Genomic DNA, 25,612 nt, shown 5'->3' on the forward strand with positions numbered 1-25,612 from the left:
AGAACTAACCACGCTGGATGAACTAGCCATTATATTGGCTACTTTTATGGTTATTATTTTTTTTTTTTATTAAAATAAAACTTTGTTAAGGAGGTGTATATAGTTGGTAGTTACATAGGAGGATTATTAGAGTTTAAATAGAAAAATTAAACGCGTACATGAACAAGTCACCGCATATATGCCCACAGCCCATCCCATGTAGACCCAAATATATGATGATTATTTTTAAAAAAAGAATTCTGGTCAAATAATTACTTTTTCAGTCATTGAATATGATTATCTATATCTATTAGGGGAGATGTATTACATGTATCGTATCATTACTTAGCAAAAAGGTCGAAAATAGTCGCGAGATGACCCGATTAAACCGCGTACATTGTTCTCTCGGTAATCTATTCTGGAAAAGCCGTTTTCATTTATATCATATCTAATCCATAAATAACCACCTAATATAAATTTACATTGAACTATTGGGTATGGAAAACAGTAGTACTTGATTTAAATAAATTTATATAAATAATAATCTTGATTATATTTCAGTAACTTGTTGAAGCCATTGATTTATCAAGATCTCGCTACCTTTTTTTATGCTTGTGTGTGTGAAAATGATGGTGTTTTGTTGGCTGTATTTGATTAAAACAAGTGAAACATTGAAGTCATAGTTCACACTAGGATACACTGTCACAAGAAATGTGTCTTTTCCAAGTACAATGCTTTGTACCCACTTTAACCCGATTACTGAATTACTCCGGGTCAAAAGACTCTTTTTGACATGGAGTAATTGTGTAAAGACCAACTTTTAGGTGAAAATTCTACGGGAGTCGATATGAATGATTACATGTAAACTGTATATGTTAGAAATGTTTTACTAAACTTTTTATGGTTACTTTATGTAGAACTAGTTTTTTGTAATTTGTTTATGTTTGTCGACAGCTCGTAGAAATCCAGACTACGTTGATATTGTGCTTTATGCAACGGAACAATGTTCGGCCCTAACCGTTTTATCCCTGTCACAAACCTTATTTGGGCATGTTCTGACTTTTAAGGTGAACCACAGCCTATTCTGACCCATTTTAGAGGATCACAACCTATTCTGACCCATGTGATCCTCTTCGAGTAGTGATTAAACAAGAAGGTAGTTGTATACTTTGTCGTTGATCCTTCAACACTGTACTCGGCTAGTTTCTTGGCTTGTCTTCAAGTTCACAAGCTACATGGAAGATATTGGGGCAATGAGTTTTTTCCCATTACTCCCTCGTGCCTTTTCCATACTTTCGCATTTCGTTTATAGTTTAGGTATCGTGTTTGGGTTTGTATAAATCTTCTCGAGTGTACAGTACAGTTTGTTCGTGTTATGGGGCTCCCTGGAGTTCACTGCTTTCTGTAATAATTGGTTTGTTTTTTTTAATAAAATGTTTGATCTTTCAAAAAATTAAAAAAAAGAGGATCACATGCAATGAAGCATATTGATCCAATGTCAGAGTTCCAATGCAGGGCTAGAAAAACATTTATCCTTTTTTTACCTCAATCACAAAATTGGGTTAATTTATTACCTGACCAACGATGCTTGTACCATGATCATCAGCAACATATATATTACTACAACATCTATTAAACCAGCTCAGTTAATTTGACTTTTAAAGTCTTGTTTTTCGTTACTGCCCAAGTAAACGACAAACGAAGACTGTTTGGCACTAAAAAATATATCTTTTGAATCCGAGCTATCTCCCCTGAACACTACCCATCTATTGTGAACACTAATTAGCTGTTGATAACATTAATCAACAAACAAACAAACAAACAATGGTATTGTTACAAACTGTGGTTAACAAATTAGGTCACACTGCAATCTTGTATTCACAAATGTTCATCCACAACTTATATATACAAGCTCATGCTATTGGAATCATACCAAATGTCCAAAATTAACAATCATAATAGGTCCTACTAAAAACAAGGTAAAAGTATACATGTATGGATGCACATATGCCTGATTATTGGATGTGCTTCTTGCTCATCTGCAAATTTATATCATATGTTACTACTTTCTTTTCTTCTTGTTGATTACTTTCTACTGATCTAGAGGTCGGTCTATGTCCGGATCTCGTGGCGGAAACACGAAATCAAGCTTAATCGAATAACGGGTCAAGCGATAAGCGTCTAAGTCGAATCTAGGTCGAATCCTAGGTTAAGACGTGGCCTGATGGTGTTATTTCGGTGGTAAAAGTGGTCGGAGACGAATGGGGACGAAGGGAATCGGAGAGGGTAGTGAGAATGCGTTACCCTAATCTGTTCCAGAGTTCCCGTATATATAATACCAGATGTCGACAGTCGGCCGACTGTAGTCTTACAGTCGTCCGACTGAGCTAGTCAGTCGTTCGACTGAATCTACAGTCGTCCGACTGAGACTTCAGCAATAATAAGATTATGTAATTAATAAGAACGCAAAGTAACGATTAATCATTAAGAACACATTACAAGACAGAGTTAAGCAACAACGAATAAGAACTAGGGATTCACGAATATGCACCAACAAACTCCCCCTAAGACCTAGTTCTATATAAAGTATCTGTCTTGTCTTCAACCCTGTATAGGATCGGCATTCATGCCTCGCAGATAGCAAACCTTGGCGACTTTGCTAAACTGTCCTGCTTGGACACGATTCTGGGGTCGATACATCATCCGACTGAAATGCAAAGTATGAATGTCAGCTTTGGAACAATTCCTGAGCCAGACCGGATCGAGAACACGGATCGTATCATTGTCATCCCCCTTCGTCTTTTCCAACACAATGACGGCTTCCTCTGAGCGATCGTCATAATACCACCAACGAAAACGTGGGCTAAAGTTTTGCGGCATCTTTTTCACTGGTACTTGTCTCATGTAGCGCACCGCATCATATTTCACAATCTTACGTCTTAGGCCCGTTTTCTTGTTTGTGCGATAAAAAATCTTTGGAAACTGAGGTCGGAAACCCTCGAAGTTCTTTGATTTGAAAGATGTTTTTATCCACTTTGCCAAGATATCGGAGAGTCCACTGAACTCCTGATATAACATCCGTAGCCTGGCAACTTGCATGAATTCATAGTAAGGCAGAGTCTTAAAATCCCAAGGGTTTTTCATGTAATCCACTCCACCTTCTTTCTTGATCGCATAACAATTCAACTCTTTAATCCAGGCCCAAGCTAGGACTTTCCCTTTGCCCATGTGCTCGTCCTTCTTGGTCACATACTTCAACCAATTGGGCTCGAGTTTCGGCTTTTCACAATAATTTCTGCAGCGCAAAGCAATTTTCCATTGCGCTTCCAAAACCTCTACCTTTTCTTTCAAAAACCTTACCGGCAAAAACCCTTCCGGTAACACCTCTGTTCGTTCTTTCTCTTCACACTTTCTGTTCAAAATCTCCTCATTCATTTTCTCAAAATCAGCAAAAGTAGGGAGATCATCATCAACTCCCTCATACCGTGGGTAATCCTCCACCGGTTCATCCTCTATAACAACATCATCAAAAGAATTATCGGTTTCACCAACAGGAGCAGGTTCATCAACAAAATCATCATCACTGTCTCCAACCGATTCAAAAGAATCATCATCAAAGTGGACCTTTGACGACGACGAGGCTGCATTTGCGTCAGCATATAAATTCGCTTCTTGCTCTAGACGCACCAGCCGATCGATGTCCTCCCTAGAGAGGTCGTGAGGAATCTCCCCCTCCTCTAAATCATCAAAAACAGAAGAATGATTTAGTTTATCTTGCATTGCTATGAACTCCGCGACAGTTATAACCTGTAACGGAGTCGGATGTAAAGGGTGGTCGGTGTCATACCCTTTTGCCACTTCCAAGTCGAGCTGTTCGTTAAAATCCCCAAACTGGCTAGGTCCACCTCTCTCTTCAATAGTCTCAACCACCTCCAGATTCTGTTCTAGTTCTTCGAGTCGTTTAATAGCCGTCTGAGCCAAAGATTCAGCCCGAGGTAGGGCTAAAGCGTGACTATCCGACGTCGCTCTCAGCTCATCTATCTCTTTCCTTTGAGCCTCAATCAACTTCTGTTGGGCCTCATAGGCTGCCCTTAACCACTTGAACTCTTCTTCACGTTTCTTCTTCTCATCTTCAGCAGCTTTTTGAAACTGCTCAAAGTTTTCACACAGCGTAGCGTATCGCTGACTTAACGAGGCTACATCAGGGTTGGTTAGGGTTAAGGTTCGAGTTGATTGAGTGGGTGGAGGTTGTGGAATTGGATCTGTTGGAGTTTGAGTGACAGGAGGTGTTTCTGTTGTAGGATTTGTTTGGGTTTGGGATTGAGATTGGATGTTTGACGAAGACTCGCCAGGTTTCAGAACTTTCTTCATTAACCTCATACGTTTAACCCTCACAGCTTTAGTTGACACTTGTGGAGTTTCCTCCATCTTTCGCTTCAACGCCTCGGCCGTTTCGGCCGGCAACTCCTCACCTTGACCACCGTCGACAGGACGATTTTCTGGCTGAGCTTGAGGCGGTTGATCAACCTCTTGCTCACCAACAACTTCAATCTCTTCCTCTACATCTGATTCACTGTCTGAGTGACGACAAGCATCACCCTCTGGACAAACGTAATTTGGATTGGCTAAGTGACCAATCAACCTCTTAAACGGAACATCAGCCGTCCCCTTCTTCTTTTGTTGATAACGCGTTAAACCAACCGCGTTCAGGTGAATCAACTCAATAACATCCTCCTTGATTTTACGCAGGTCAGGAACCTGACTATCTATTATGATCTGGAGGAATCGAGGGTACATCAGGTACTGTGACCTTGTGTCAGCCTTGAGATTGCTGACAAGGTTATCGAAAATAGTCTTCGAAAAGTTGTACGGATGATTTAACGCTAACGCAACAAACATCGAGCACAAAACCGCAGATAAACCATCGTAACCTCCCTTCAGAGGGCTCAAACAACGAAGAATCACGTAAGTCAAATAACGATACTGAGGACAGAACCGCGTCCTTTTCACAGCACCAACAACGATGTCATCCGCATACCCACATCGTTTCAAACACTTCCTGACCTTCTTCACATTTAGCATTGTCGGCATTTCATCAGAATCGGGAAAACCTATAACATCCCTAATGATTTGCGTAGAAATACGCACAACCTTCCCATCGACAAGCCCTAAAATCACTGGCTTGTTATCCTCAGTCACTAACTCAGCAGTTTCCCAGAACTTCCTCTGGTGTGAGTAGTATGGAGTACGCTCAACATTAATAGCGTTGAAGATTCTCGAACGCTTCAGAAAAAGAATAATGTCGACGAACCCATAGGCCTTGGATTCGTCACTGGTCTCGTTTAAGTACGCACAGACGTTTTGCTCTTTGCTTGCCTTTAAACCTGGCAAGTCCCTTGACAACGGAACAATAGGAATTTCTTCCTGAGTCTCCTCAGACGATCGTGAGGCAGTAGGTTCAGTAGTAGCAGACATATCTGCAGAACCAAACAATTCACAGAAACTAGAGACTTAGAGCATGACCAATCACAAAACATAACATCAGGACGAACTACGCAACCAGGCCAAACGTTACGAAATAACCCTAAAAGTCAAACTGAAACATCTACACTCGTGCGAGTGTCAGGTACACTCGTTCGAGTGTCACTTCACTCGTTTGAGTGAAGACTTCGGTCGTACGGGTGAAACAAGAATCTTGGCCTGGTCAAATAGCAAGTACAGTCGTCCGAGTGTAGATTCACCCGTCCGGGTGACAATTCATTCGCTCGAGTGAAGTTCACACTCGTGCGAGTGACGAACGTCACTCGTCCGACTGAAGTTCATCAGATCTGTTTGGGTCCGATGGAAGATTTGGTCAAATACGATGTTTTAGAACCTGTAATTCACAGCGAATAGCCTTTATAGGCCGCTTAACGTAAAGCACAAACCAATTTGATGATTCAACGGTCCAAAAAGTCTTAATTTAAACTTGGGTTTTCAAACACAAAATCATCCATAACTTGCGAATCTGTACGAGTTAAAGTACCTGAATATGAGCGCTGAAATCACAAGACAAAGATGAGTAATAAAAACGAAAGCAAAAGCTCTTTTCTCAAATTCGAAATCCCAGATAAAATTCGCCAATTTTCACAAGTATTTTGAATCGACTGTCGTTCATCTCCTTATATACCAGACAGACACAGTCGTACGACTGTACGTCAGTCGCTTCACATTTTTGCCACACTCGTCCGAGTGACATCTCACTCGTTCGAGTGAGAACCTCATTCGTACGAGTGTACAGCAGTCACTGATCCCATATTTTCACTCTCAGTCGTTCGACTGAAGTCTCACTCGCACGAGTGAACCCTTCATTCGCTCGACTGTCGCTTCAAAATTCAAAAAATCAACTTTTTCTTTAAACTTCACTTTCCCAAACCGTTTGCTCAAAACTCCCCCTGGGACTGATCTTTCACATTAAAATTCATCACATTTAGTCCAATTAGAATTCCAATCATAATTAAGTTCCATTTCGACAAAGAGACATCATTAAAAACGACTCTTATCAGTCTTACTACGCTAACAAACAAAATAAACGAAAATCTTTTTGTATTTTTCTGAATGAAACATAGCTGAAGAACAATTAAACATAAATGAAACAAATCTACATATGAAACTAGCAAACATTAAGGAACATATTTTTGTGAGATAGATAACTTTGATATTTCAGGGATCAGAACTGTCATTAAGTTGTAGTTTATGAACGTTCATTTCATAAGATTTAAGTACCTATAAGTTTTATCTTCAGCTCTTGGTATTAGCACACGACTAGAATTACTGACTGTCACCCCAGACATTTTGATGATCACGTTATATTAATTACTTTGACATATTACTATGTTTGCTTAGATCATAGAGTCAGTCCTCATTTCAGATCGCACGATGTTTACGGTAGTCAATTGAGCACGAAAATCCCGACGCTGTCCGTTACCACGAGTGCATACTTTGGATCTAATTGTGAAGGAAGGTTCTCACAGTAATTTTCGGAATATCCCTGTCGACCATGAGCCTCTACCTTGACTTAACACTTTGAAACAATTAGCTCGGCTAGATCTCACAGAACCAGTATCCTGAATACATGCGTCAAGAAGTTGACCACTGTCGCTAGAAACCCCTTATGCCGTATTCTAATTATTATTAAAGTTACTTGGGAAACGGAATAATAATCGCATATGATGGCCTAACCTATAACTTCAGAGATTTTTGAGATATCTCCTTGATTGCCTAAACTTAAGAATACACCTTGGTATTATCGTGAAATGATCTGAAACATGAACATTCTTCGTGTGTAGAATTCATCTCAATCTCGTTCTTGACGATTGATCATGATTTGAATCCTTGTCTTCTTCAGAACTGTTGACTTCAAATGTCTTCTAGACCAACCAGTTGTCTCAAAATTTTTCTACTAATTTTTTCATTTTTTTCAATTTTTCATTTTTCATTTTTCATCTCAATTTTTTTTTTTTTTTTTTTTTTTTTTTTTTTTTTTTTTTTTTTTGAAACAACGGTTGTCTTTGTGTATCTTGAACATGATGTCTTCAATAAATGTGTCTTCAATTGCTTTTCAACAGCCCATGATTGTCTGTTTATCTGAAATATGTTTACCTCGGTGTACACTTAAGTATCTACTATTTTGAGTGCATATTTGAGTATTAATTTCGATTCTCCTAATCTTGGCATGTAAGGTAACTAGAAACAGTGTGCACGCATAACAGAATACATCGCCTTGTATTGATTTTCTGAGTATTGTATTGCAAGTACTTAATACCCAGCGCTAATTGTCTCGCAGAGAAAGTCTCAATAGGGGATACCCTCACCTTTTGTTGATTTCCCCAACAATTATTTCTTTCATACGCACCTGTGGTAGTTAAGTGACTACCATCAACCGCTATAAACCTTTCCACGATTTCCTTGTCAAGATATTTACTTGGTTGTTCGTGTGATCACCTCATTCCAAGATTAGGTCAGTAAGACTTACCAATACACCTTTGATAAAAGCCTATATTACATACGCTTAGAACGTTAAACATACATGATCAGTAAAATTTCCTCATCTCCCAACAAGGTTAAATAACTCTTTTTCCATTTTCTTTTTTTTTTTTTTTTTTTTTTTTTTTTTTTTTTTTTTTATTTTCTGATGTTGCGATTTTCTCCCCCTAAAATACTAAAACCGAAAATCTTTTTGGCTTTTTGGATTTTATCTATACAAACAGAAAATAAATAAACACACAAAAGTAAAAGGCAGTAATGTTACAGAAAAGACTATGACTCGAGTTATTTTTCAGTCTCTTTGTCGGGAACCATGTCTTTTAAAAGCTTTAGTCCAATTTCAGTTAATAAAAATTCAAAACGTGGTCTATCAAAAGCTTTTGTGAACAGATCAGCCCTCTGTTCAGTAGTCCCAATTTGAACTACATCAATTAAACGTTTTTCATAACAATCCCTTATAAAGTGGTATTTAATCCCGATGTGTTTAGTTTTTGAATGGTTTACGGGATTCTTAGTGACCGCTATGGCGGCAGTATTATCAACAAAAATAGGGGTATTAGAAATTTGCAAACCGTAGTCACGCAGCTGTTGTTGGATCCAGATAACTTGAGATGTACAGCTTGCTGCAGCAATGTATTCCGCTTCACAGGTAGATTGAGCTACCGCAGTCTGCTTCTTACACTGCCATGTGACCAACCGCTTTCCTAAAAACTGACAACCCCCAGAAGTTGACTTGAAATCCTTTTTGCATCCACCATAATCCGAGTCACTGTACGCTGTTAACTCAAACCCATCCGCACACGGATACCACAAACCCAAACTCGGCGTTTCTTTCAAGTAGCGCATTATCTTCTTAACGACCAACATGTGATGAACATTCGGGTTCGCCTGATAACGAGCACACAGGCAAACCGCAAACATTATGTCCGGTCGAGACGCCGTCAAGTACATAAGGGACCCAATCATGGCCCGGTACAAAGTCTGATCAACCTTCGCACCGTCCATATCCGGTGAGATGCCGTGATTAACCGAAAGAGGTGTCTTAGCAGGTCTCTCAGCCTCCATTTGAAAACGAGTAAGAATATCGGCAACATATTTCGTCTGGTGTAAGAAAATGCCTTTATCTGTTTGTGCAACCTGGAGACCGAGGAAAAACTTGATTGTCCCCAAAGAACTCATCTTAAACTTGCTCTGCATGATCTCCTCGAAATCATCAACCATACCTTTGTCTGTAGACCCGAAAATAATATCATCGACATAAACCTGTACCAACATCAAATGCTTCCCCTTTTCTTTAATGAAGAGCGTCTGGTCAATAACACCCCTCCTAAAACCATTCTCTATCATGTAATTGGACAAGGTTGCGTACCATGCTCGCGGAGCCTGATGCAAACCATACAAAGCTTTGTCTAACTTGTAAACCTTTTCTGGAAAATGCGGATCCTCAAACCCAGGCGGTTGCTCAACATACACAGTCTCATTAATCTTCCCATACAAAAACGCGCTCTTGACATCCATTTGGTAAACCTTGAAACCTTTGTAAGAAGCGAATGCCAAGAAAATTCGAATCGCCTCCAGTCTCGCCACTGGAGCAAAAACTTCATCATAATCAATGTCAGGGATCTGAAGATATCCCTTGACCACTAACCTTGCTTTATTCCTTACCACTATACCCTGCTCATCCTTTTTGTTCTTCAAAACCCATTTCAAACCCAGCGGCTTACAACCGTGAGGTGGATTAACAAGCTTCCACACCTCTAAGTGTCTAAACTGCAACAGCTCTTCTTGCATTGCCAAAGCCCAATCATCATACAATAAGGCTTCGTAAACATCTTTCGGTTCGATCTGACACACAAAACAAGAATGGGCATGTCTGAAGATCCTCCCCGATCGATTCAGTTTCGAGTAAAATGCTGTCACAACATTAGCACTTAATGATTCAGTAGGTTCCGAAGTTGAGGCTTCGGTAGGAGGTTTACCCGGAACACCAGTATCATCCACAAAATAATCATTCAATCGACACGGACGTATAATATTTCGATTCGATCTACGCACTCCCCCTACATCACTGCGGGGTGCTTCATCTGATTCGGACCCTGAAGACTCATAAGGACCCGAATAAGTTTCGACTAAAGGTGGAACCGGCTGTTCTTCTTCCTCTTCTGACTCACTACCAGTAACAGATTGCTCAGCCTCATAATCACTTGTATTTTCCAACTCAGGAACCGAATTGGAAGTAGACGGAACATTAGCATTCGGAACAGGAGTAGGAACACTAGTAACAGGAACATTCGCTGCAGAAGATCGAGTCTCCCACAAAAACTGTGCAGCTAAATCTTCATCAGTAACTTCTGGAGGAAGATTAAACGAGTCAAAGAGATCGTTGTAGTCAAAGTGCCAAGCAAAACCCTTAACTGTAATAGCCTTTGGATCCATCTTAGGCACCTCAACCTCATAGTGAACTTCAACACGTTTCGTCTCTGTGTTATACACCCTTTTATTCGGATTCCCATAACCTAAGAATATACCAGTAACAGCTTTCGGGTGAAATTTACCACCGGTATCTTTGATCATTATAGTGCACGGCGCACCAAACGGTTCTAGATATTTAATGTTAGGTTTCCGATTTTGTAGCAATTCATAACAAGTCTTCCCGTGCCTCTTAACAACTAGCACACGGTTCATGATATAGCAAGCAGTGTTCACGGCCTCACCCCAAAAGTTAATAGGAAGGCCCGAGTCCGCTAACATGGTTCTAGCAGTCTCAATTAACGTACGATTCTTTCGCTCAGCTACACCATTAGACTGTGGGGTGTACGCAGGACTAAACTGTTGTTGTATCCCTTTCTCTTTGCAAAAGTGGTCCATGTACTGATTTTTGAATTCAGTACCATTATCAGTCCTTATCTTCCTTACCTTTAAGTTGTACAAACTTTCAAGCTTCAAAATTAACAGTCGGATCTGCTCAAACGTTTCCGACTTCTGTTTCAACAACACAACCCACGAGAATCGTGAGTACTCATCCGTTACCACAAGACAATAAACTTCCCCTGTAAGTGTTTTCTGCTTAATTGGACCGAAAAGATCCATATGTAATAACTCTAGAGGAATGTTAATCGAATGAAACTTTTTCGCGGGATGAGATTTCTTTGTCTGTTTCCCTTTCTTACACGGAACACAACCATCCGGAATATGAAAACTCTTAACATTCAGCCCCTCAACCAAACCTTTGTGGGCCAGATGGTTCATCTTTCTCAAACTTAAGTGACCCATACGCTTGTGCCATAACACTGACTCTTGTTCAGAAGCTTTCGAGACAAAAGCTTGTTGACCACCAACAGCAGCAGTGGCCTTCTTCATGTCAAGTATATATAAGTCTTTGTGTCGCGGCGCAGTCATAAGGATCATATCTTTAGGAATCTCAAACTCTTTCTTCAGAATGTAGCTGTTCTTATCATCAAACAACACTTTGTAATTCTTTTCAGCCACTTGGGAAACAGACAGCAGATTGTGAGACATCTGCTCCACATAATTCACTTTATCAAAACTAACAGAGCCATTTGACAGAATGCCCTGAGCAGTAATATTACCCCCTTCAGCTCCAGCAAAAGAAACTGGTCCACCGTCTATTGGTTTAACATTAGAAAGTAAAGCCAGATTCCCCGTCATGTGCCTGGACGCTCCACTGTCAACTATCCACGTGCTGGTACGTGGATTGTAAGCGACCTGCACAAAACAGTAAATGATTAGTTCACAATGGGCACCCATGCCCGAATGGCAGTGGGTTTCCCATCAACACCAACAACCGGCAACTCAACCCATTTCCCTTGAGATCCAGACGGACCTTTAGAGTTGCCCTCTCGTTTTACTTCACTTTTCGGTTTCCAGACTTTTTGAACAACAGGTTTTCTATAATAATCGGCAGTCTGGAAATCATTTCGGTCACGGTCTGACAACGGAGAGACTGACCTCTGCCAGTAAACTGGCCTTGGATTGAGGTCAACCTTCCTTTTTGGGGTCTGTTTAAATGGACAAATTCCCGCCCTATGACCTGAGGTCGCACACGTATAACAAGTAGTTTCGGCAGCTCGGTAGCTGTCATCAGAATTCACGGAAGGCGGTCCTCGATATCGGGATCTTTGGACCTGAATTTTGGTAGGTGTGGACTGTCGTTTTGGTGAAACAGGTTTGGTCGGTGTTTTGGTTTGGGGTTTTGCCTGCTGTCTACGACCTGGTGGTATATATTTGGGTACACTACCATCAGTTACTCTTTTGCCAGAAGCATATTCATGCTCATGGTTTAGTCCCTGTTGGAACTTCACAACTGGTGGTGGCGTACTTTTCTTGTTTGAGGGCTTAGATCTATCAGCAGGTTTTACGGTTCTCGGTCTCTGTTTCTGCTCAGTCACCTTCTTAGCATTTGAAGGATTCTTAAGGATGGTGACTGGCTTACTAACAGGGGTTGGTTTCTTCACTTCAACAGTCTCACTTTCACTCTCAGAGTCAGTTTGACTGTCTTCCACAATACCCTCAATAAAGATTTGGTCCTTTGGTTCAACTTTTAAAACCTCGGCTTTTGTGGGTTTGCCGGATTTCTCTCCACTTTTCTCCAGTGGGGTACTGGAATAGTCACCCATTAGAGGTGGAGGAATCCCGTCATACCCAAGCCCGGTCTTTCCTACGTTCTTGTGCGAATGAAACTCATGCACATACGACATTCTCTGGTAATTGTCAAGCCTAGCCTTCTCACATTCGTACTTATTCTTATAGGATTCTCTCTCAGTCTTAAGTACTTCCATTTCAGTAAGGTTCATATCTAAAATTCTCTTATTCAAAAGAGCATCAGCAGTTAAACCATCTACCTTAGTTTCTAGGTTCTTGATCTTATCTACATAATCTTGCTGCTTATTCAAGTAAAACAGGGCATCCTCATAATCCTTCTTATTTACAGCTACTTCCTTTTTAAGGCTATCAACTACACTAGCATACTTAGGGCATTCACTACATGTAGTGGGAATCTTATTCAAGGTATCTACAATGGATTCTAACCTAGCTACTTCTAGTTCATAAGCATGGCATTTTAAACAAGCAGAAGTAGAATCATTTGGTACCTTAGGTGTCTCAGAAGTATTTGCCATGAAGGCACAGTTGTCTTTCAGTCCACCTGATTCCTGATACTCCGTTTCCGATTCCAGCTCAGACTCTGAACTGGTACCATCCGAGTATTCATCAACCTTATCAGCAGCATTACCATCACATCCCTTACCCTTAGCAGCAACATTACCATCAACTATTTTTTCAAACCAATTACCCTCAGCAAAATCCAACCCAATAAGCTCATGATCAGACGAATCAGAAGACACATCAGACAACACAGCTTTAAACTTCTCAGCAAGACCCTTTTCTACTCTCTTTCTCAAACACAATTTCACTATCTCATCAGCCCGTTTAACTCGAGCTTCACACTTGCAAACATAACAAGCACAATCACTGTTACCCAAACAACCAGCTTTCACTCTTTCTAACCGTTCAGCTTCTTTCTCAGATTCTGACTTACCCATAAAAACTACATTAGCATGTTCAGCATCACCCAACCCAATTGACCATTCAAATCCCTCATCAGCATAGGTTGTATTCATTGCAGAAGATGATGTTTCACACACAGTCTCCCTAGGTCCGTCAGTAATGGTAACTACTTTCCTGTCAACATTCCCACTATTAGGAGCAAACGGATTCTGAAACCCTGGTTTGTGAGGTCTAGTGCAAGTTCTCTTAAAATGTCCGTACTCACCACAATTGAAGCACCTAACCTTATTCTTATCAAAACCCAACTTTGAATCTTTGTTGCCATTCAAACTCGTCTGACCAGTCCGTTTCAGATACTTCTTCGCCCTTCTGATAACAATTCCCATAGCACAGATAATGTCCATCCGCTCAAGTTCATCTTCATCTATTTGTTCTAAATCCTCAGCACTCAAATGGCTATTAACCGCACTACCTGCCATCATCTCATTGCAACAGTTTACCACAACAGCCGCTAGTTGCATTTCCTCCTTAATGACCTCAGGCGCTTTGCCTTTGTAATTGTCTAGATGCATCAAAGGTAACTGAAGTTCCTCTGAGGCCTTTCTTTTCTCTCCACTTTGAGGCGATGGTTGTTGAACATAAGATTGCTGTACTGGCGGCAATGGGCAAGATGTACCATACGAGCTCGCAGACATGTAAGCAGTTTGGAGTGGGGCATGTTGCACCGGAATCGAGGAGATACCGGTGGTTGCTCTGTATAACTTCGGATTTTGAGCACCGTTAAGTCTTGCTTCCCTAGTCTGCATTTCTAATTCTTTCTCCATCAACTTTGATGTGAAACCATACAAAGTCATTATCCCACCTGGACCTTCTCCAGTAGTTGTACTAATTTGAGAGACTATGTAGTCCCACTTCAACGGTAACCCAAGCTTGAACTGTTTTATTGCCTTCTGTTCATCCACGGTAAGTCCATAACTTTTTAATTCACTAATCAGATGCCTATATCTCGTAACAGTCTGTTCTAAGGTCTCATCTGGTAAAGCTGCAAACCTTTTCCACTCCGCTTTTAACAACTGACCCTTGGTTTTTCTGTACCCCTCGGAACCCTCTGTTGCAGCTACAAGTGCATCCCAAAGAGTTTTGGATGTCGAGTACTGCTTGAACTGATGAAAGATTTCCGGAGACAAGGCTTGCGTAAGATGGGCATATGCCTTACATTCTTGTGCATACGCAGCCTTCTCTTCGGCTTGAAATTCCGATCTGTTCTTTTCATGTAAGTCATTTCCCACAACCACGGTTGGCCATACGTAGCCAATCAAAATATAATCCCAGAGAGTTGCATCGATACCATTCAAGTAGATTTGGAAGCGTCCCTTCCAATCTAAGAAGTCATTTAAGTTCTCGAGTTTCGGACTACGGTTAGCCGAACCTGTTAAACTCTCGGACAAAATCAGTTTCTGTAAACCGGGATTGATTGCCAAAGCGTACTGTTGTGCTAGTTGATCATTAGTGTCAGACATGTTTGGTTTGATTAAGTGAATGAGTTCAAGTTTAAAAATTTCAAATTCTGAGTTCTGTTTAAGCTACACTCGTCCGGGTGAAGGTTTCGTTCGTACGGGTGAAGGTCACTCGTAAGGGTGAAGTTGTTCGGTCGGTCGGGTGAATGTCACTCGTTCGGGTGTCTGGGGAAAATTGGGCAGCACTTCGTTGCCCTTTTTGCCCCTGGTATTACTCTTTCAGTCGACCGACTGAAGGTTCACTCGCTCGGGTGTCGACTTTCGTTCGCTCGGGTGTCCTAAACCTAGTCTCACTCGCTCGACTGAATGTGCTCAGTCGTCCGAGTGACGTTCTTGCAGTAGCAGGTCGTACTTTAGGGTTTTTAGCTTACTTTTCGATCCACCACTCGTTTTTGGGACTTTAGGCCTAATGCAAACCGATGGTTATCTAGAAAAGACTTAACCGAACCTAAATCAACCAAAAAACAACCAACTTTAACGTAAAATATGACCGGATTTGACAATTTTCGGGTAAAACCCAAAAACACACAAAACACAAAATTCGATTAAACTAGACCAAATCCTACGATTCCAGCTCTGATACCAGTTTGTTGATTACTTTCTACTGATCTAGAGGTCGGTCTATGTCCGGATCTCGTGGCGGAAACACGAAATCAAGCTTAATCGAATAACGGGTCAAGCGATAAGCGTCTAAGTCGAATCTAGGTCGAATCCTAGGTTAAGACGTGGCCTGATGGTGTTATTTCGGTGGTAAAAGTGGTCGGAGACGAATGGGGACGAAGGGAATCGGAGAGGGTAGTGAGAATGCGTTACCCTAATCTGTTCCAGAGTTCCCGTATATATAATACCAGATGTCGACAGTCGGCCGACTGTAGTCTTACAGTCGTCCGACTGAGCTAGTCAGTCGTTCGACTGAATCTACAGTCGTCCGACTGAGACTTCAGCAATAATAAGATTATGTAATTAATAAGAACGCAAAGTAACGATTAATCATTAAGAACACATTACAAGACAGAGTTAAGCAACAACGAATAAGAACTAGGGATTCACGAATATGCACCAACACTTCTAAATAAGGTAAAAGTATACAACACGTACCATGCATCATATACATCCATATATGCAAGTATACATGTATGGATGCACATATGCCTGATTATTGATCTGATTGAACCCAAAAGTTCATATCAGTTCAAGTACTGATAGAAAAGCCCGGTTTTAGCTCCAAAATTTATGGGCCTAAAACCTTGAACTTCTAAGCCCATTACATAATGATTAGGCTATTTTCCAAGGTTGTAAAAGACGCGAGCCGGGGACGTGTCGTTCGGGACCTTGGAGGGACGAGTCGGTCGAGACGGGGATGCAACGGGGACGCGTCGGGCGTTGACCAACGTTGACTTTCTAAAACAGTTTTATTAAATATATATTTATATTTTATATATAATATTATATAGAAATCAAATCTTAAGATATAAACTATATTTACAATAAACATGAACAATTAACAATTATTAACAATATATAAAATAAAAAATAATATTTTTTACCTTGACCGACTTTGACCACCTTTGATTGAATTTGACCTACTTTTTCCGACTTTCACCGACTTATTCCGACTTTGACTGACTTTTTACCAACTTTGACCGACTTTTGACCGTTGACCGTTTTTTTAGCAACGACGCATCAACCATGCCTAAAAAATGACGCGTCGGTCAAGTCGGCTGACTTTTGCAACACTGCTGTTTTCACATGTAATAAAATGTGAAAACTTTATTTCTATAGGAAAAAGGTTGACCTTAGCAATAATGGTAGTGCCATTTCCAGCATAAATGGTGCATGAATTACCAAACCAGCTGCCTTTAATTACTTTGAAGTCACACACATGTTCATTTCCATTATAACCCATGAACACATCAAGTGATGTCTTGAATTGGATAAAAGAAGATTGTTTAACACTGAAGATTTTATTTTTTGAATCCGAGCTGTCTCCCCTAAACGCAATCCATCTATCATGAACACTTAGAAACTGTTCATAAAATCATTAAACAACACAAATGTAAATGATTACAGGGATCAGGAAAAATTAGTTAAGTGGCTGCCATTTATGGAGGGTTAAAGCTTAAAATTTTTCTATAAATCAATGTAAACTGCACATAAATATACATATAGTGAACTGCACAAATATTTTCATCAATAAATCTTGAGTTGATGGTGACTCGATCTCTTCTAATATGCCAAATAAGCATTAGTATATTTTTAAATTAACCAAACATGGACGAATAAACATAAAAATAAAACTTCAAACTAGTAAAATAGCAAAACAGTAACCTTTCTATGGAACGATAGGACCGGATTACCAGCATGATCAGCTAAAACTCGTCTATCACGAAGGCTTAAACGCTTGCTTTTGACTTTGAATAGGATGTTACCATTAACATCAGTAATAGACGATAATTTCTCAACCATAGTTAGATCTACCTGATAAGGAGCTACAAACTCATGAGAACAGACCACACTGGATGAATTAGCCATAGTTGTGTATCAAAATGGTACTTTGTGTTTGTGTTTTTGGGCTATATATATTATAGAAAACTCGAAAAGAAGTTAGTTAAGGAGGTGCATATAGTTAGTAGTTACATAGGTGGATTATTTTAGTTTAATTAGAAAATATAAACATGTACATGAACAAGTCACCGCATATATGCCCACCGCAAATTTATGGTGACTGTTTATAAAAAAAAAATAAAAAAATCTGGTCAATTGATTTATCAGTCATTTGTCAACGATCATCCTTTCTTGATCAATCAAGAACTTAATAACTGATAAGCTTGATTATAATACTGTAACTTGTTTAATCCATTAATTTATTAGATCTCGTACGCTTTTTTGGTCTCGTGTGTGAAAATGGTGGCTTATTGGTTGTATTCGATGATGATGATGATGATGATGATGATGATGATGATCGAGTTAATTTATATTTTTTATTAGAACTTTAAAAGAGTTATTGTAAAATTTTAAACAACACAAAAGTGTTGTATGATCGAAACTAGGCATCACCATTCACACATGTGATAGGTAAAAGTACAGTAATTGATCTAAATTTTCTTTAATACCAAGCATCATATTTATTCTGATGTGTCATTCTTCTCTTCATTGATTTCATGGAGGATGACAACAAGTGCAACGATGAAAGCATAGTCAACGTTAGGATAAACTGTCACAGCAAATGTGTCTTTTCCAAGTGCAATGCTTTGCACTGTATGCTTCTTGTGCATCTGCAACATCACAATTAGTAGCCATTAGTAGGTTTTGAGACAACTTCAAACAGGCCTGTGGTGTCAATATTAACCCGTTTACTAAATTACAACAGGTCAAAATACCAACTCTTAAAAACTTTACTAAAGATGAAACGGGTCAGATGGGTCGAAATTCTAGCAGAGTGAATATGAATGATTATATCCATGTTTATAGCGATCAAGTAAAAGGATTTATTACCTGAGCAACGATGGTTGTGCCATCACCAGCATAGATAGTACAAGATCTATCAAACCAACTTCCTTTGACTTTAAAGTTACAAACATCTTCTTTTTCGTTACTACCCAAGAAAACGTCAAGCGAAGTCTTGAATTGGATCAAAGATGACTGTTTGGCACTAAAGATTATATCTTTTGAATCCGAGCTATCTCCCCTGAACACTACCCATCTATTGTGAACACTGATTAGCTGTTCATAACATCAATCAACAAACAAACAATCAACGGTCTTGTTACAAGCTAGAATTAACAAATTAGGTCACATTTTGCAATCCTGTTTTCACAAATGCTCAATCACAAACTTATATTTACATGCTCAGTCTATTGGAATCATACCAAATATTTCTATAATCAATAAAACTTTATTATGGTAATTATTCTTCTCTAATGTACAAAATAAAATTATTCTCTGTTTTGTCATATGAACATGGTTTCTAAAAAAACTAGCACTGATTTCCACTTAAAAGTATCAAAACTTCCATTTTATGTATAATATTTCCACCTAAATTTGGTTATAATATATCAATTGCTTAACATAGAAGGATAGTTTGCTCTTTACAAGTTATAGTAACAATCAAATTACTAAAACTATGACATACAAATCATAACAAGAATAGAGCTTTTATTAAAAATTAGTATTTTTAGAAACTACTAAAATTATAATCTAATATAATCGAATTTATAACACACCAATAAAAAGAAAACTAACATTAAATAAAACAAAAATGGAACCTTTTTTTGGAAAGATAGAATAGGATGACCAGCAGCATCAAGCAAAACACGACGATCACGTATACTTAAATGTTTTCCTTTAACTTTAAACATAAGGTTGCCGTTAACATCTGTGACGGCAAAGTTTCTTTCAGAAAGAGTTAACAGTTTTTTAACGATGGTTAGATCAACAGGATACGGAGCTAAGAACTGCGGGCTCACGATCGCCATCTGTTGTGGGCCCGGCTGTTGGTAATAACTTGTTTGAGCCATCAAATAATCAAGATCAGGTTTCGGTGTTTGCGTTTGTGTGTGAAATTGAAGGTTTTTTATGTAGGTGTATTCGATGATGATGATGATGATGATGATGATGATGATGATGATGATGATGATGATGACTGATCGTCTTTATTTATTTATATATTTTTAAAATTTTATATTGGAATTGAATTGAATGAATATTAAAAGAGTGTTGTTACGCGTTGGGAATATATTCACGGCGCGTATATGTCGCTGCTAAATGTATAATGCGGTACACGTTACGTTACGAACATTGTATTATTCAAATTCGTTTGGCTCACGGAATCCAATGGGATTCCGGAGGAATTGGATTTGAATTTAGACACGGTGCGTGTCTAAATTCAATTCCAATTTCGCCGTAATCCTATTGAATTCCGTGAGCCAAATGGACAGAGAATGATTTTAGAGAGAAAAGAAGGGTTTTGGAAAGAAGAGAGAAAAATACTTGCGTTCCGTAGTTTTTTTTCGATAGAAAAGGAATGAAAGGGAGGGGAAATTGTGTGAATTTTCTTTCCTAACAATCATCCCAATTTGGACTGATTTGAAGGGAGGAAGCCAATCTTCAGTGATTTGAAGGGATTAACTTTCATTTTCTTTCCTTCTAACTGAGGAAAACTAAATTGAGTTAGTAATCACTCACTTTTTTTCCTGTCATATGTCTTCCTCTTCTTTTCCTTACATTTCTTTCCTTATAAAGTCTGAAATAGACCCTAAAATGTGCCCTCACATTTAACAAGCATTTTTTTTTTTAATCATAAATCTTTCCTTATATAAATTAAAAATAAATATATAAATTGAAGATGTTTATATCTAAAATAAAACCTAAATGTTTTCCTTTGAAATGAAAGTACGAGTATAGGAAAGTACGAGTATAACGTAATTAGTACGGAGTACTAGTTTTTAACACGTGCCCTGAAGTCCATGTTAGTATAATCCTTCAAAATAATACAAAAATTTAAATAAATAATAGATCAAGAGATTCAAAATGTTACAGACCTAAAGTCTGATTGCTAAGACCCTCGGTCTATTTAACAACCAATTGATCTAGATCAAACAATCCAAAAAACAAAACACAGCCAAATGAAACAAATTATTACAAATTATTAACACATCATACAAACCGATGCTAACATATCGCAATCCAACACTTGAAACACCATAAACAAAGCACCAAGAATGCTAATCCACAACCAAGTTCGACTTTCCAACTTCATCAAAGTCTCTAAACAATTGAAAACTGATAATCCAGACAACAAAATCCACCACAAATCAACCAAACCTTTGCGAGGAATCACCCAAGCTAAGCGATAAATACATAGCACCACCCACATTCCTAACCAATCACGTAGTAAAGAAAAATTGGTAAGCCCAACTCGTAAATGAATGCCACCGTCGGGGACTTAAACCAACCAAATGGTTGCAATGAAACATTATTCAAATCCCAAATCAAAAGCCAAATGATCAGTAAAATCGAGCATGAAGACCAAGAAAGGCATGGTATCGAGGCAGGAAGGCAGGGACACAAGGGGAGAAAGTCAATGGAGAAGAAAAATCTACACATAGCACGCGAGAGGCATTCTAAGAGCCAAAGAATGAAAGGGGTGTCGGGCTTAGATGTGAGACGGTGAACCAACAGATTACACCGAACAAGACGACACAAGTTGTTGGGACAGCACACTGGCGACCAACTGTCAGCGAAAAAATTCTGACCCACCTGAAAATCGAAGAAACCGCTACAGACGATCATCGTAGAACACTGTAGACACTCTAAACCATGCAAAACAATAATGGAATATGGTGGAAATCCACCGTATTTGCCGCCTGCTGATATGCTACGGAGAATAGGGGAATATACTGGAAAACGATGCCTCAACGAAATATACGGGTGCCGGAAAACATATAGACAACAAACTGCGGTGTAGGTGAAGTAGCACACCAAATCACATAGCGAACCTGCATACGCCAGCTGTAGAGTACGCTAGAGGGACCACCGTACGCCTCCTGTAGCAGACTGTCAAAGATTTTTGGGAAAAACATAATACACAACATCCACACCACAAAAAAAGAAGAGAGAAAAGGGTAAGAACAATAAACCATTCACATTTATCTAGTTAGATTTTATTAAATATTAATTAAATTCGGATGTGGGCATGTCCATTATGTTTGAACATGGGTTGTTCGAACATGTTCGAACCTATTATGTATATTCACAATATTCACATGAAAAGTAAATTTTGTCCCAAAGCTTTAAAAAAGTGTAAATTCGTCATAATCACATTAAAAAATAAAAAAACCTTGTTATACTATAATTACAAAGGGAAAAGAACTAGTGTGATACTGAAACTTTGTCATCTTGTTATGTGCTTGAGCTTCTAATTAGTTTGGGGCAAAATTATCGATCACGTAAAATGTAATTTTAAGTTTCTAATTAGTTTGGCTGGGCGAAATTATCGATCTCATAAAATCTAATTTTGATCTTCTAATTCATTCAGGGAAAAGTTATCGGTTCATATAAAAAATATAAAACAATCCATAAATAAATACAAACTGAAAGCATTATTACATAGAGTCTATACATAAAACTAAATCATTACCATATATATCAAATGGCATGGAAGAAATGAATAGTAACCCCAACACGAGGCATAAATTAACCGATAAATAAGAAATGTAATTTTATTCGAGAACCTTTAATTGATAAGGTTATATATGCATATTGCTAACTACAACCTGTAGTGATGTCGTTATCGTACTATATTTGATTGTATAATTTGATAACGACAATTAAAAAGTGGTTGGTAACTCTTATGTACAATCATGTAATGTATGTTAACGATAGCCCTAAATGTCTTTGTAGTAAAATTCTATACTTTATGATATGGTTCAACTAAAATAAAGTTGAGTACGATGTATTAAATTTGGATAACAAAAAGTGATTAAATGATTGATGCAAATTTTTGCTAGCGATTTTGGTTGATTGGTCTGTATAACATTTATGTTATTTTTCTAACGTGAAATATTACCTATAATTCTACTCCTAAAAAAAAACATGTACAAACACCCAATTAAGGTCATTTCATATCTTAGTCTTCTTTAATTGAATTTGTTTCTTTCATATTAGCTCTACATTAGTATCAAAAACTTTATTTCTTAAATAAACTGTTTATCTTTAAGTAAATAATAATATTACCTATAATTCTACTCCTAAAAAAACATGTACAAAACACATAGTGAAAAAAAAAAAAAAAAAAACATGTGATCACTCCACATCAACGCCAACATCACGTTATACATTTGGCTAAAGTTGGTGTTGGCTTGATGCTACCTATCTTAGTTAAGTGTTAGCTTTGCCCCAAGAAGCACTTAAGTAAAGTAGATAGAATGAGGTCTAAATATGTACTCTCCCGTTCCAATTTAATAATCTTTAGACAAAAATGAACAATTTAAGAAAAAAATGACTGTTACATATACTTTTTATCTACTTTTCATTTTTACCTCTTACTTTTTATTTAAATATTTATTTTACTTGAATAAAATGTGAGTAAAACAGAATTTTAACTAGTCATTTTATTTATTTATGAAGTGGATTATTAGTTTAGAATAGCCAAAAAAGAAGATCGACTCTTAATAGGAGAAGAATGAGAGGATGAAGTAGTTCACAAATGGTATCTAACTTTCGATTTTTGTAGGGGCCATAGTTTTAACTTTTTTCCTTAACCTACTTAGCGTGGGATCGTTATATAATATCCAAATTTCAGAAGGGGCCGCCACCCCTATTCCCCCATAGCATCTTCAGCCCCTAACTCTGCGCTCAAGTTTACTCTTTTCTATAGTAAAATTGATCTCATTTCCTAGCTATTCGGTCGTATGTAACTAACTGATAATGCTAAAAACGAACATATATTTCATAGCATTATCCTTCAAGAAAGACAAACTTTTAGTTGCAATTGTTCTATTTACAAGTGATATTCGTTTAAATAATAAAAGGTGAAGACAAAAGACAGATTCGACGATTTGAAGACGCAAACGACCAAAACGCTAAAAAGTACAAAGTACAATCCGAGTGGTTCAATTTATTGATGAGAAACGCCTAAAAATTACAAGAGTACAAGTCGCGGAACGCAAAGTACAAGATATTAAATCGTACAAAAGGACGTTCGAAAATCCGGAACCGGGACATGAACCAACTATCAATGCGCGAGTCAACGGACCTAAAATTACAAGTCAACTATGCACAAGAATATAATATATATATATATATATATATATATATATATATATATATATATATATATATATATATATATATATATATATATATATATATATATATATATATATATATAATTATATAAAATTATATATATTATATTATATATTATATAAATCCGAGCAGCCCACGTTTTAAATGAAATGTGACCAGTGAACGGCGGCCATGCGATCGCATGGCCAGGAGGAACAAACTCCATGCAATCGCATGGAGTGAAATATCTGGCCAAATCTATAAATAGCCAGCGAATTCGACGTTTTAATTACACCTCAATCAATACTCTTATCTGATCTCTCAATATATTTATATTTATATTTTAATTATAATTTTAATATTAAGTTAATAATAATAATAAGGTTATAGTGTCGAATGTTTTAAGGTTTTGTAAGTCGAAACTCTATCCGTGTAACGCTACGCTATTAATACTCATTGTAAGTTATGTTCAACCTTTTTAAATTAATGTCTCGTAGCTAAGTTATTATTATGCTTATTTAAGCCGAAGTAATCGTGATGTTGGACTAAATATTAAGACGGGGTTATTGGGCTTTGGACCATAATTGGGGTTTGGACAAAAGATCGACACTTGTGGAAATTGGACTATGGGCTATTAATGGGCTTTATATCTAATTAACTAAATGATATCTTGTTAATTTAGTATAGAGATTTATAATTTGATGTATTTATATATAACCACATACGCTTGACTGGGTACGGTGGGCGGGATATCTATAAATACTAATAATTGTTCATTTGACCGGACACGGGGATGGATTAATAGTCAATGGACTCATTAAAACAGGGGTGGATTACATTCAAGGGTAATTGGTGTAATTGTTAATAAAGTATTAAAACCTTAGATTACACGCAGTCGATAACCTGGTGTAATCATTAAACAAAGTATTAAGACCTTATTACGGTTTAAATCCCCAATTAGTTGGAATATTTGACTTCGGGTATAAGGTTAATTTGGCGAAGACTCTCGCACTTTATAATTATGACCGATGGACTATTATGGACAAAATCAGATGGACATATCAAATAATTCGGGACAAAAGACAATTAACCCTTGGTAATAAATTAAAATCAACAAGTCAAACATCATGATTACGGAAGTTTAAATAAGCATAATTCTCCTATTTTATATCTCATCGTACTTTTATTTATCGTCATTTTATTTATCGTACTTTAAATTATCGCACTTTTAATTATCGCATTTTTATTTATCGTCATTTACTTTACGCTTTAAATTAAGTTCTATTTATATTTTAATATTTTGCATTAGGTTTTGACTGTGATATAAGAGCTAAAATCGACAAACCGGTCATTAAACGGTAAAACCCCTCGTTGATAATAATAATAATAATAATACTTATATATATATATATATATATATATATATATATATATATATATATATATATATATATATATATATATATATATATATATATATTATACAAATATAGTTTAAAATAAATATAGCGTTAAACTCAGCTAGCTCCCTGTGGAACGAACCGGACTTACTAAAAACTACACTACTCTACGATTAGGTACACTGCCTATAAGTGTTGTAGCAAGATTTAGGTATATCCATTCAATAAATAAATAAATAACTTGTGTAAAATTATATCGTATTTAATAGTATTTTGTAGTAAAATATAATCTATTTCGTACTACCCCTCGCACACATCAAGTAATTTTTGGCGCCGCTGCCGGAGACCATCACGCCGAAGCGAAATGCTATATTAATA

General features: G+C 37.7%; 2 protein-coding genes across 2 annotated transcripts; both read right to left on the minus strand.

Annotated features, from left to right (window-relative positions):
* Window positions 1–1,994: 1,994 nt before the first annotated feature.
* On the minus strand, window positions 1,995–17,992 carry LOC139902731 (protein LURP-one-related 15-like). Its single transcript, XM_071885336.1, has 3 exons — window positions 17,376–17,992; window positions 16,843–17,073; window positions 1,995–2,018 (listed from the first exon to the last, which is right to left on the minus strand). Exons 1-3 carry the CDS (start codon window positions 17,577–17,579, stop codon window positions 1,995–1,997), a joined length of 459 nt encoding a protein of 152 aa, XP_071741437.1. The 5' UTR covers window positions 17,580–17,992.
* Window positions 17,993–19,674, minus strand: LOC139899506 (protein LURP-one-related 10-like). Its single transcript, XM_071882342.1, has 3 exons — window positions 19,313–19,674; window positions 18,543–18,770; window positions 17,993–18,322 (listed from the first exon to the last, which is right to left on the minus strand). Exons 1-3 carry the CDS (start codon window positions 19,562–19,564, stop codon window positions 18,173–18,175), a joined length of 630 nt encoding a protein of 209 aa, XP_071738443.1. The 5' UTR covers window positions 19,565–19,674; the 3' UTR covers window positions 17,993–18,172.
* Window positions 19,675–25,612: the final 5,938 nt, after the last annotated feature.

This window comes from Rutidosis leptorrhynchoides, chromosome 3 (assembly GCF_046630445.1).
Source record: "Rutidosis leptorrhynchoides isolate AG116_Rl617_1_P2 chromosome 3, CSIRO_AGI_Rlap_v1, whole genome shotgun sequence".
Taxonomy (NCBI): Eukaryota; Viridiplantae; Streptophyta; class Magnoliopsida; order Asterales; family Asteraceae; genus Rutidosis; species Rutidosis leptorrhynchoides.